At 34.6% G+C, this 13,548-nt stretch overlaps 1 protein-coding gene across 2 annotated transcripts in view; it reads left to right on the top strand.

The window, feature by feature from the left end:
• The window catches only part of Sgtb (small glutamine rich tetratricopeptide repeat co-chaperone beta), a 42,801-nt gene that overhangs the window by 5,240 nt on the left and 24,013 nt on the right, over nt 1-13,548 (top strand). For both annotated transcript variants that reach the window (XM_046456140.2, XM_046456139.2), the window contains exons 3-5: nt 3,016-3,119; nt 6,413-6,482; nt 8,226-8,325. In XM_046456140.2, the coding sequence (XP_046312096.1) occupies nt 3,016-3,119; nt 6,413-6,482; nt 8,226-8,325 (274 nt within the window). The remainder of the gene's footprint in view (nt 1-3,015; nt 3,120-6,412; nt 6,483-8,225; nt 8,326-13,548) is intronic.

The following is a 13,548-nucleotide window of genomic DNA, read 5'->3' as shown; positions in this document are numbered from 1 at the left end:
AGGATGTGGCTCAGTGGACAAGTGCTCCTCAGTTGTTTAATCCTCAGTACCAAAAAAAAAAAAAAAAAAAAAAAAAGAAAAGAAAAGGTAAAACAAACAATAGATATTCTTGTCATACTGCCTCCTCCTAAAATAGTTGCCTAGTTTTATCTCCCTTTGCAACAAAACCATTTGAGAGAGTTGTCTGTACCAGCTTTCTTTAATTCTTCTGTTCTTTCTGAAGCCCACTCCAGGTAGGCCTTTACTTCTTTCTTTCCACACTGCTGTCATCAAGGTCATTAATGATTTTTATGTTGTTTGGTTCCGTGGGCAGTTCTGTCATTATCTGATTTGCTTGCTGACATTAATAAGGATGATGATCACTGTCTTCTCCCTTGCCCCCAAATACTTTGTTCCCTTAACTTCCAGGATAGTGCATAATATCTTGTCTGTCTTATTGTTTATCTTTTCCTTTCCTGATTCTCTTCCTGCTTGATTTTCTTTTCATTATTTACACTCATTTCTTCAGTGATATTATTAGCTCATTGGCCTGAAATATCCTGAATTTATATGCTGAAATGTCTCAAACTTGTACCTTTAATCCAGACCTTTCTTCTGAACCCCCAATTTTTATATCCAACTGCTCTACTAGATATCTCCACTTATAAGTCTAATAGACTTCTTAAAGTTGACTTTGCCAAAATGGATCCTCCCACCTAAAATCTGTTCTATTCACAACTTCCCTATTTCAGTGATGGCAGCTACAGTTTTTCCTTTGCTCAGGCCCAAAATTGGGTTCTATTCTGTACACTTCTCTTCCTTATACACTTATCTAATAATCAATAAGTCTTGTTGGCTATACCTTCAAAATATGTCTAAATTCTGTCCACTTCTTACTATCTCCACTGATGTCACCCCTAGTTAGAATGAAGTCTTTTTTGCCTATTGTATTATGATCACCCCTCGTTTGTCTGCCTGCTGCAGTCTGGCTGGGCACAAATACCGCAGTCTGGCTGGGCACACAATCACGAGCCACCACACAGCTTGTAGATTCAAACAGCAACTCTTTATTCCCGAACTCACACCAGCCGTCTACAATCACGTTCTGGGGAAATCCATGTTCTCTGCCCAAATCCACCTCCACTGGGCTTCTGTCTCCCAAAAAATACTGTCTGAATCCCGTGAGAACTCAAGGGGAACTCAGGCAGCAGGATACGCCCTATTCCCAGCAGGAATAATCTTAAACCTGGAACACCCTAATCCGCCCTGGTCCTTGAGCAAGGTCACCTACATGCAATGTCACTGCAAAATGTCCTATTTCCACGAGTCCTTCCACTAAGCAACATGGGGTACGCTGGCAAGGAAATTGTCATACCTACTTGGCTAATGGCTCCCAGCATCTGCCTTCTTCTATTCTTGCTTCTTAGAATATTTAAACATAACTACTAGTGATCTTTTAAGACTATATCAGATTTGCTGGGCATGATGGTGCACGCCTTGTTGTGGTTTGGATAGGAGGTATCCTCCAAAAGACAATGTGAGACAATGCAAGAAGGTTTGGATGATAAATGATTGGGTTACAGCCTTAACCAAATCAGTGAATTATTCCCTGATGGAATTATCTGAGTGGTGACTGAGGGCAGGTGGGGTGTGGGTTGAGGGTGTGGCTATGGGGTCTATATTTTGTATCTGGAGAGTAGAGTTTCTCTCTCTCTGCTGCTTGATCATCATGTGAGCTGGTTCACTCTTCCACACTCTTCTGCCATGATGTCCTGCCTCTCGAACCCCAAGGAATGCTGTCTATGGACTGAGACCTCTGAAACTGTTAGCCTCTAAATAACTTTCTTCCCTAAAATTGTTCTTTTAGTTACAATAGTGAGAAAGAGACTAAAACATGCCTCTAATCCCAGTGGCTCAGGAGGCTGAGGCAAGAGTATTGCAAGTTCAAAGCCAGCCTCAGCAAATTAATGAGGTCCAAAGCAAGCTAGTATAGAATCCCTCTCAGATAAAAAATAAAAAGGGCTAGGGATGTGGTTCAGTGGTTAAGTGCCCCTGAGTTCAATCCCTGGTACATGCCCTGCCTCTAAAAAAAAAAAAAAAAAAAAAAAAAGTATGTCAGATTTGATCATTTCTGTACTTAAAATTTTACAATGTTGCAATTACTCCTCATGTTACTTAGTCATTGTTTAAAGGATCTATATAATTTGGACTTCTGTGATGTATTGTTCATTTACTGTTTCTCATTTGTTTTCTGCTAAATTAGCTTCCTTATTGTGAATGCACCAAATTCTTTTGCTTTTCTAACATCATCTCTCACCATGTCTTAGCACCTACTGTGTTCCAACGAGTTCTCTTGTCCTACACCAAAAATAAATGAGGCACCTGCCTCCATTCAACAGGCTGTACATTTTACTTAATGTGTTTATTCCCTATTAACTATTCATCATGTGGACAGTGATTTTTTTTCTGTTAAGTTTGCTTCTGTTAAGTTTCCCTACCACCTTAGAATAACATCTTACACATAGTAGGCACTTGGTAAATTTGCATGTATGAATGGATTTTTAAAACTGACCTATCTTCATGTACATATACTAGGATTAATATTTAATTATTATGTGTCAGGGACTATTTCTTTTACAATTTTAAATCAGATTGATAATTCTATTTCTTGTATTTTAAAAACTGATCATTTTTTTTGTTCAAGGAATTAAGACACAAATGGCTAATTAGATATTAGTAGTGGAGAGCTAGTTGTTGCTGACTTGCTCTTTTTTCTGATAGCCTTCAACAAGATTTGAGGTAATATGTATATTCAGAAATTATATTCTAGATAACGTCTATCTTTTAGTGAGATATAAGAAATCAAGTTTTGTTCCCCTCAATAGCTGGTCTATAAACAGAAATTTGTATGCAGCCGAACCAATTAGTTTTCCATATATTCTGTGATCATAAATACTGATTACCACAGAGTGCAGTGCTATCATCATTTCTTTCTTTAAGTTGCTAATTTTTTTCACTATTAAAATTTGTTTCAAGTTGCAATTCAGTGCTTGGAGACAGTTTTTAAGATCAGCTCAGAAGATACACATCTAGCAGTTTCACAGCCTTTGACAGAAATGTTCACAAATTCCTTCTGTAAGGTATGTTGTCATTGTTTTCTCATTAGTAACTGATGTAAGTGTGACTATAATTTGATGTTGGATTGTTTATCAATGAGGGGGCAGGTCTATAAGTAACAAACTGATAGTTTTAACAGATTTAATATGGTTTAGATTTTTTTATATTAGTAGCTATTCTCATCCTCTTCTTTTACTTAATGATATATCTTGGCTGACTTTTAAAAATCTTTTACAGTATGAGTATTTTTAGATTTCTGATATCTGAACTGACATTCCCCTAAAACATGGACTATAAATTAAAAGTTTTAAGGTCTGGAAAGCAACTATGCAGAAATAGATTAATCTGAAATTAAATCATCATTTCTAAAGCAAGTTTCACTAAATTTGATCATTGATGGGACTCTTATAATAAACAGAGAAAGGTTCAGGGTTACTGTGCAAAACTGAGACTGAAACCCAAGTTTGATGTCTGAAATGTCCAAATTTTCAGGAAACATAGGCCATAGCATTGTTTGAGAAATTTCAGGTTAGAGAGTATAGGGCCTCAGAGTGACCTCCCATGTTGTTTTTCATTCTATTTCAGTGCCTCGTGAACTCCTGCTATTTTTCTAACTCTTTCTAGTACATAATGAAGAATTCAGGAGTGAGGCTGACACCAGTAGTATAGGTTTAGCTTGGAACAGACACTGCTGACAGTATCACATTTAGCTAGATTTTCCAGGCTCTGTTTCTAGCATTTGTTGGGAAGAGGAGTTCTTAGAATTGCGGTGAAGATGTTAATTTGACAGTAAGCTATATCCTCCTTTTATACTTGGCAAAAGAGTATTGCAGTCATAGATTTATTCATCCAACAGATGAATTTTATTTATATGACATGGTGTTAGGAGATGGTGGCATGTCTCTGTGTTCCTCACAGGGAACTCCCTTTTTTTCCCCTTTGGTTAAGGTTCTTTATTATCTGGGCTCTGGCCTCCTGAGGGAACCCTGTGTTAGTGACTTGGATGTGACTGTGACTGAAGTAGACCTCTTTTATTCCCAGGTGCCTGAGGCCTATGCTTGAGACAGCACTTGAATTTGCTCACACTTTAGCTACAGTCACCATTGACTTCATGCTGAAGAAATCTGAACTTCTTTTTTTAACCTTTCCCAAAGCTCCAATTGACTTTTACATTCTGTTTGAATAAAGCTCTCTTTCTCTCTTTTGCTCTCTCTCTCAGATTGCATTTTATCATGAGAAATTTGTTATATAATATTTTAAAAACATATTTATTAAAACTAACTCCTGGGACTGGGGTTATGTGGTAGAGCTCTTGCCTAGCATGCATGAGGCACTGGGTTTGATCCTCAGCACCACATTAATATAAACAAATAAAATAAAGGTATAAAAAATATAATAACATTTAAAAAACCCAACTAGCTCCTTAGTCTCTCTGCAGTAATAATGTGATATTAGCACCTTTTAGGAGTCCTATTTTATAGCTGTGACTTTATTCTGTATTTGTTAACAGGACATTGTAGAAAAGTTTAAAACTTAGCTGAAGCAGCATCATCACTGTTATAATTAAAGAAATTATTATAATTAAAGAATAATTTCACTGCAATTCACTGCAATTATACATCTTTCTAGTCTGTCATTTTAATTTTAGGATATTGCTTTTCTGTTCCACCAGCCCCCCACCACCATAAAATTTATACATATCCTAAGTAAATTCATTACCTTTACTTAAAATATGTGACATTTGCCCCTACCTCATGAGCTTCTCAGGCTCATTCAATGAATATGAGAATTATAAATTATGAAACTATGGTAATTTTACTAAAATTGTTGAGAAGCATCTGGAAGATAGAATAGATTAAAATTTTTAAAAATGCCTTTTTTAAACCCCAAACATTTACTTTTTAGAAAAATTTACAAACTGCCTAGACTTGTGGGAGATTTTAAATGGAAGGAACCCTAAAAGCAAATGCTATTGGTCAACAGTGTGTCTTTTAACTAGTTTTAAATAGTGATCTTTACTTATAAAATGTTTCCATTTTGTTTCTGTGCTATTTTTCCAATATTTTATGCTTTGGAAAACTGATTACTAAAGAAAAATTTTTTAAAACATAAGGACAAGATCATATTCTTTGTCAGTAATTTTGCAAAGTATATTTCCAGTGTTAGAGCTATCAGTTTTATTGAAATTTTAGTCTAAAGACAAAGGTAATAGTAGGTATATTTTAAATGTAGTAAATAGTTATAGTAACTCCATATTATGCCTTTTTGAAAATTATAGACTTATTTTGAACTTTAGAGTCATGTTTGAAAATAATGCAATTTTAAAAAGTCTTTCAAAAATGAAAAAAAATTGTGTTCCCAGTACTACTGAAGATATTTCTGAGTTTTGTTTTTAATAAGCACCTACAGTTTGAACCTTACTAATGCAAAAGAAATTTGAAGATGATAGTAGGTGCGAAACAAAAATTTTATGTTGTTTTTAACTTATGGAATTAATATATGCTTGTAGTTTTAAAAATTTAGACAAGATGGAAAGATGAAAGTTTCATCTTTATTACCACTGTGAAACTTTTGTTATACATCTTTCTAGTCTTTGCTTTTAATACATGCATGTATATACATGCATGAATTAGCATGTACACAGATAATGTTTGTATCTTAAATGCTGTTTTTCTTTTTTGGTAAACTGATTTTTGACTTGGTATATCTCTTTGGTAGGATATTGACCATTTTGCTTCAAAAGTTTCACTACTATAAAGAGTCCTGTGCTTATATTTCTATTCTCATTCTTTATGTACAAATTCAATTTCTTGCTCATGAAGTGGTGGGATTACCGGGGGTATAGGGAAAGCAGAATTTTAAAAATTTGATTTATAGTTGTTTTATCATTTAGAAAAACTCAACAGATTCATATTCTTTTTTCTTTTTTGGTACCAGGGATTAAACTCAGGGGCACTTAACCACTGAGCTACATCCTCATCCTTTTTTTGTATTTTATTTAGAGACAGGGGCTCACTGAGTTGCTTAGGGACTCACTAAGTTTCTGAGGCTGGCTTTGAACTCACAATCCTCTTGTCTCAGCCTCCCGAGCTGGTGGGAGTACAGGCATGTACCACTGCTCCTGGCTCATAATTCTAATATAAGTATTTGAGAGGAATTTTCCCTAGTTTTTATATTAATGCTTTTATTTTGATGTTAGAGTTCATGAAATGGAATTACAGGAGAATTACTAAAATGTGGGTATTTTATTATTAGATTACTTATAATACTTTGTGATGACTAAAGAGAAGTACATTGATTTTTTATTTAATTTCAGAATGACATTCTACCCCTTTCAAACTCAGTGCCTGAAGATGTGGGAAAAGCTGACCAATTAAAAGATGAAGGTAAGTATTTCATAAAGAAATTGTTTATTTAGTAAAGCTTTGTAAACTGTGGAGAAAGTAACTGTGAGTTGATGAGATTCTGGTTTACACTGCCAAGACTGAATTATCCACACAGCATTTATGAAGCAGAAATGAATGTGACAGATGTGAAGCCTGGAAATACAAAATGGCATGTGGGCAGTATAGGTGTGGCTTGTATGAAAAGAGGCAGAGATCTTGTAAAACTTCCAGAACAAATGTAAGGTCTGTTCACTTGTAACTTCATTTGCTACTTGAACCCTAGGATCTTATATTTCTCTATATTAAACCAAAAAGAGGAAAATAATTTTTAGTATTATTTTAACTTTCGTATATTTAGTATTCTTGAGTTCTTTGAAATTTGTTAATGCATGTATATGGTGCTTGAATTATTAAGTAACTAGCACACTTGATTTGTACATTACAGAATTTTCTAATAGCTGACTATTGAAGCATTTTTAAAAATTTTAATCAATAAATGATTTTGAAGATCTGTGTTCAATTTTTCCATCATGTCTTTATCACTCTTAAAAGAAACAGTATATCCAATATATCTTTATATTTATTGACGATTCCTAATTTATAGTAACTTTTGTATGATTTTGGATGCTTTTATCTACCTGCCTTTCCTTTAGTCTTCCTTCTTATTCCCTGCAAGTTCCCATCCTACCACCTCTATTAAATATCTAATGATCTATTAAGAAAAAACCTTGCTGGGCATGGTGATACATGCCGGCAATCCTAGTATCGTGGGAGGCTGAGACATGAGGATCGCAAGTTCAAAGCCAGCCTCAGCAACAGTGAGATGTTAAGCAACTCAGTGACACCCTGTCTATAAATAAAATACAAAAAATGGGGTAGGGATGTGGCTTAGTGGTTGAGTGCCCCTGAGTTCAATCCCTGGTACCCCACCCCCCAAACTAAAGAAAAAGGCTGATAGGAGAAGCTCTGGTTTACAGAAAGCTGGAAGCAGTCATAGAGGCCTCTGAGCTGGGAATTGTTCCTCCTAATCCCAACTGTTGTAATATTTTCAATTTTGAACATTGGTTCTTATAAATACACAGGATACTTCCCCCTCCCCCTCACTTAACAGAATATAAGAGATACTCTCTTACATATTTTGCTGACCAGTTGTTAAATTAGCTGTTATTGCCAGATGTGTCTGCCCTTTCTGAAAATCAGCTCTCTGTAGAGTAGCTATCATATCTGAAATTCTATCTTTCTAGAAATTAATCTCCTAAAATCTCCTTTTAGTAAGATTATATCTCTGGAAGGAATAGCACATAAAAATATTATCTGCTAATAACATATTAGTACGATTAGTTTCACCAGCTTATCCACATCAGCATTAGAGCTTGGCTGCTCAGCAGTGTGTTGACAGGGAGGGGTAGAAAATCAGGCTCAGACTGAGACGGCTATCAGAGAGGAACCAGCAAGGCAGCTCTAAAAGGGAACAGAGAGAAGAAGATAAGGTGAGAAGAGATTCATTTTCATCATGAGATAATCATGATGGTTGCATTAACTCACAGAAGCCTGGATTTTATAAAGTATACAAACATTAATTTCTAAGATGCCACATTGTTAAAATGATTCGATCCCACTGAAACTAAGGAATACAGTATGTCTCTGGTGTGACTGAAAAATTGTGTAGCTGACCTTCATATTCTTGTAGTTTCTGTGCATTAAATATATCTGTTAGACTTTGTATTTTTTATTATGTTTTAGGCAATAACCACATGAAAGAAGAGAATTATGCTGCTGCAGTAGATTGTTACACACAGGCAATAGAATTGGATCCCAATAATGCAGTTTATTATTGCAACAGGTAAGTTGGCTCTATTGTGGCAGGTTTACAAGTACTTAGATTAATAGCTCTGAGGGAAAACTGCAAGATTGATTTATTTAGAGAATGTTGGAAGTTCAAACAATATAAACAATATAAAGGAGATGAAAATAAACTCATAAACTTACCACTCAAAGGCAATCACTTTTAATGAACTTTTGGCATATTTCATTTTACATAAATGCATTCAATTTTAGATTGAGCTTGTTTACAGGACATACCATAAATGTGTCCTAATTTTGTTGAAATCATTCATAAATACTATGGTTAAAAATCACTTTATTGCTACCTTTTGGTCTTTTTTTTTTTTATATCTTCAGCACTTGTCATTATGGCTGGCAAATAAGTGTTCTGTGTTATTTTTGAATAGTGGGTAGCTACACCTTAATTTACTTAATTTTTGATTTACTGGCAGACATTAAGGTTGTTTTTATTTTTTAAATATTATATAAAGCTGCAATGAACATTCATGTTTCTAGAATTTTTTTCATGATTCAGATTTTATGAACTTTGAATTTATCCCTAGAAATACATTTAGTTGGTCTAATAATATAAATATTTAAAAATTTAATTCAAATTGCAAAATTGTTTTAATTTCTTTGAAAATATTTTGAAAATTTCCTCCCCCAGGAGTGTATATCTATTTTTGCCATGTTCTTTATCAGCACCATGTCCTCAAATTATTAATTATTATTAATACAATATTTTAAAAAATATTTTTTAGTTATACATGGACACAATAACTTTATTTTGTTTACCTATTTTTTTATGTGGTGCTAAGATTAAACCCAGTGCCTCACATGTGTGAGGCAAGCGTTCTACCACTGAGCCACAACCCCAGCCCTTAGTATAATATTTTATTTCCATACCCATTATCCTAATTTATACTTAATTACTTTGAGGTTGGATGTTTTTCCAATGTTGGTTATTTGTGGATTGTTTTCTCCTAATTTTAAAAATTTTTACTGTATGTACACTGAATGTGACAAATTCACATCAGACCCTAAACCCCAATGTGGTGTGTTTGGAGGTGAGACCTTTGGGAGGCAATTGGATCATAAGTATGAGCTCTTATGAATGGGATTAATGCCCTTATAAAAGAGAATTCTCTGCCTCTCCTGTCACCCGAGGACATGGTGAGGCAAGTACCTGTACCAGGCCTTACCCTGATGACATCAGATTGTTTCTCTTTCTTGGTTCTGTCCATGTAAGAGGGATCAGACCCCCATAGGCTGTATTTCCAAGGCTTTTTGTGTCCTCTGTGTTCAACCATATGAAGAGCTAGCAAGAGATTGGAGGGTAGAAGGAAGAGAGAAGTCTGACTATTTCTCCCCCTCCTGTTTTTATATCATGGTGGTATTCAGGAGGGTTTTTTCTTATCCTTGTTGCCTCCTTTCACCCAAGACACCTGCTGTGGTCCCTGCTTCATCCAGGTGACCTTGGGTTTTGGATTCTGTACTTTGTGCTTCTGTCTTAGGGATGGTAATGGATTCCTGCTCTTGCTAATCTTTGGATTGCTATAACATTCCATTTGGCCTCTCAACTCTTCTATTATCTTATGTAATGACTTCCCTGCATTAAATTATTATTAATTATTCTGTTTAATCTAAACAGAATTTCCAGAGAACTTTCTGCAGTGATGGTAATGTTCCATATTTGCACTGTCCAGCGCAGTAGCTGCTAGCCAAAAGTGAACTATTAAGACTTGAATTATGACTAGTGCAATTGAGGAAGTAAATTTTTGATGTTTAACTTAATTTAAAATCAATTTAAATTAATTAATTTAAATTTAAGTAGTCACCTCTAACTTAGGGCTATATATTGCCGTATATTAAAGATAAGATAAAGTTTTTCTCCTAGTTTCAAAGCTTAAATTTGCATCTAATTCTTTGTATTTAAAAGTTTAAAATATTTATGTAGTCAGAATTCTTTTCTTTGAATTTTTTTCCAGAGCTTTTAGGCTTCAAGCTCTCCCCGTTTATAGACTTGACAAATGACTTCTATTTTCTAATTTTTCTTTACATTTAAATTTTGTCATCTCAAGTGTATTTTGGTGACAAGTATGACTGTTTTAAACTCGTGTAAAACTTCCTATGACAGCCTTATAAAAACTACCATTTATTTTACAGTAGTTTCATAGATTTGAAAGGGATAAAAGTTAATGTGGTCTAACCTTTCATTGAGTTTTATTGACATATTTAGGGTAGTCACACCCCTCTGAGAGAGCCCACACTTTCCCAATTTTTTTTTTTTTTTGTGGGTGTATTTGTTAGAAAAGTCTGCCTTATTTTGATACAGGATTTGTTTTTCTGCAACTTGTATCAATTGGCTTTATTTAATTCTTAAGATTAATTACAGAATAAATATGATTCTTCTTTCTCATGACAGTACTTTACCTTTGAAAGTTTGCTACCATGTTCCTTGAAGTTCTTTTTTCCATGTTAAATGTTCAAAATTTCTTTCATTGTGCTTTAGGTAGTACAGACCTAAGTCCCATACCTTCTCTGCAAACTTGTCCCAGTTCACCTGTGTCTGTTAGGTAGTTCCCAGAGGCTAATTTTGCATGACATTTGTCTGGTAGAGCTCTCATTTAACCAGCTTTTATATAACATAAATATCTTTTAGAACGTTGTAGGATATCCTGTAGGATTTCCTAAATTCATATTTCCTTTTGTTTGATTAAAGCACCCCCCAAGTTCTCCCTAGCTTATCATTTAATCACAATTCATTTGACAAGTTCTTACCAAATATGTACTAGTGTTGTCATTAGAGGTAGAGTTGGTTGCTTGGACTCAAACGCAGGATGTTATATTCTACCCCTATAGAATTATTATCTTGTTGCGGCCTCTATCTGTCCCTTCATCTTTTTGGATAATGAATCTGTAAAGTAATATATTTGCTGTTGTTCCCAGTTTCATGACATCCAAAAACTTGAGAAAAATACCATCTCTCACATTATTGTCAGTTACAAGTCAACTAATGGAGCAATCATAGGGAAGTAGTTCAGAGCAGAAAGTGAACCCTGATTTTTTCGATTTTAATTTCTGGCTCAAGTGATTTTTGGCAAATTACCTAATGATCTATGCCTTACATTCCCTATCTGTAAAATATGAACAATAATAGAATTTACCTCATTGGGCTGTTGTGGAGATCAAAAATTTAATTTATGTAAAGTACTAAGAAAGAATCAAGCAAAGAATGTTGGATTAAAGTAATAACTTATCATTATTATTTTTTGTAGCCTATTTTTCTGCTTTGATCATAATGTGAAGAGAGAACCAAATTTATCAGGTTCCAAATATGTTCTCAGTCATCTTTCTCTGATTACCAGTCTACTACTAATACTATTAAGATAAAAAGGAAACAATGTTCATCTGATAGAACTTGTTCCAAATTAATCCAATGTCATTTTCTTTTCTTTTTTTAATATCACATATTTTATTGTGAAAATTTTCAAGGTTGAAGGAATTTTATTGCAAATAATTATACCACACCAAGATTTTGCCATTAGTATTTTTTTCGGGGGTGGGTACTGGGGATTGAACTCAGAGGCCCTTGACCACTGAGCCACATACCCAGCCCTATTTTATATTTTATTTAGAGACAGAGTCTCACTGAGTTGCTTAGTGTCTCGCCATTGCTGAGGCTGGCTTTGAACTCATGATTCTCCTGTCTCAGCCTCATGAGCCACAGGGATTACAGGCATATGCCACCATGCCTGGCCCATTAGTATTTTTATATATTTGCTTTATCACATATTTATCCATCTATATGTACCTCTATTCATTCATTATTCCTGCTCTTTTTTTTTTGTGGTGCTGGGGATTGAACCCAGGGCCTTGTGCATGCAAGGCAAGTGCTCTACCAACTGAGCTATATCCCTAGCCCCCATCTTATTTTTAATGCATTTCAAAGCAAATTTCAGTGATCAGTACACTTCTATCCTAAATACATAGCATACATATCATTGATTAGAGTTCAGTATTTGTTTATTTTTTTTCTTTTGAGGTAAAATGTATATACAACAAAATATATAAATGTTAATGTACTTTCAGTTTTGACAAATAAATCACCTGTGTAAGTTAAGCACGTCTTCAAGATATTGAAAATCATCATCAGATGTCCAGGAAGTTCTTTATGCCCATTCACAGTCAGTTGCTTATAATGCTCACCAGGGATGATCACTGGTGCTATTTTTCTCTCCTACCATAGATTGGATTTGTCTCCTCTAGAATTTCATAGGAAAGAAATTATACATACTTTTCTATATAATTTTTTTTTGAACTGAGGATTGAGCCCAGGGAAACTTTACCACTGAGCTATACCTCCAGTCCGTTTTTTTTTTTTTTTTTTATTTTGAGACAGGACCTCAATGAATTGCCCAAGCTGGCCTTGAACTCACACTCCTCCTGCTTCAGCATCCCAAGTTGCTGGGATTACAAGCAGGTGCCACTGCCTAGCTACATAAAAATTTGTTGTTTTTGTTAAGCATGTTTTTGTGATTCAGCCATGTCATTGTGTGTAGTTTATTCTTTTTTATTGCTCGGTAGTATTTTGTTGTTTGAATATATCACAGTTTGCTTAGCCATTTTTCTACTTAGGGTTATTTGGTATCTCAGTGTGTTTCTGTTTTTGCATTTTGTCAAAAAATTAAAGTTATCTATGTAAGGACTGGATCCATAAGGAATTTAGTTTGTCATACTGGAAATCTAAATTTTTTTTAAAATCAGTTTTTTAATTTATATATGACAGCGGAATGCATTTCTTATTACACATTAGAGCACAATTTTTCATATCTCTGGTTGTATACAAAGTATATTCACACCATAACATGTACTTTGGATAATAATGTCCATCACATTCCACCATCATTTCTTACCCCATACCCCCTTCCTTCCCCTCCCACTCCTCTGCCCTATCTAGAGTTCATCTATTCCTCCCATGCTCCCTCTCCCTACCCCACTATGAAGCCACCTCCATATATCAGAGAAAACATTTGGCCTTTGGTTTTTTGGGATTGGCTAACTTCACTTAGAGTTATCTTCTCTAACTCCATCCATTTACCTGCAAATGTCATGATTTTATTCTCTTTTATTGCTGAGTAATATTCCATTGTGTATATGTGCCACACTTTTTTAATCTATTCATCTATTGAAGGGCATCTAGATTGGTTCCACAGTTGAGCTATTGTGAATTGTACTGCTA

Source organism: Marmota monax, unplaced genomic scaffold (genome assembly GCF_021218885.2).
Source record: "Marmota monax isolate L192 unplaced genomic scaffold, Marmota_monax_Labrador192_F-V1.1 WCK01_AAM20220418_F8-fsc00130, whole genome shotgun sequence".
Taxonomy (NCBI): Eukaryota; Metazoa; Chordata; class Mammalia; order Rodentia; family Sciuridae; genus Marmota; species Marmota monax.
The sequence above is the reverse complement of the archived record's forward strand: the minus strand, read 5'-3'. Positions and strand labels throughout refer to the sequence as shown.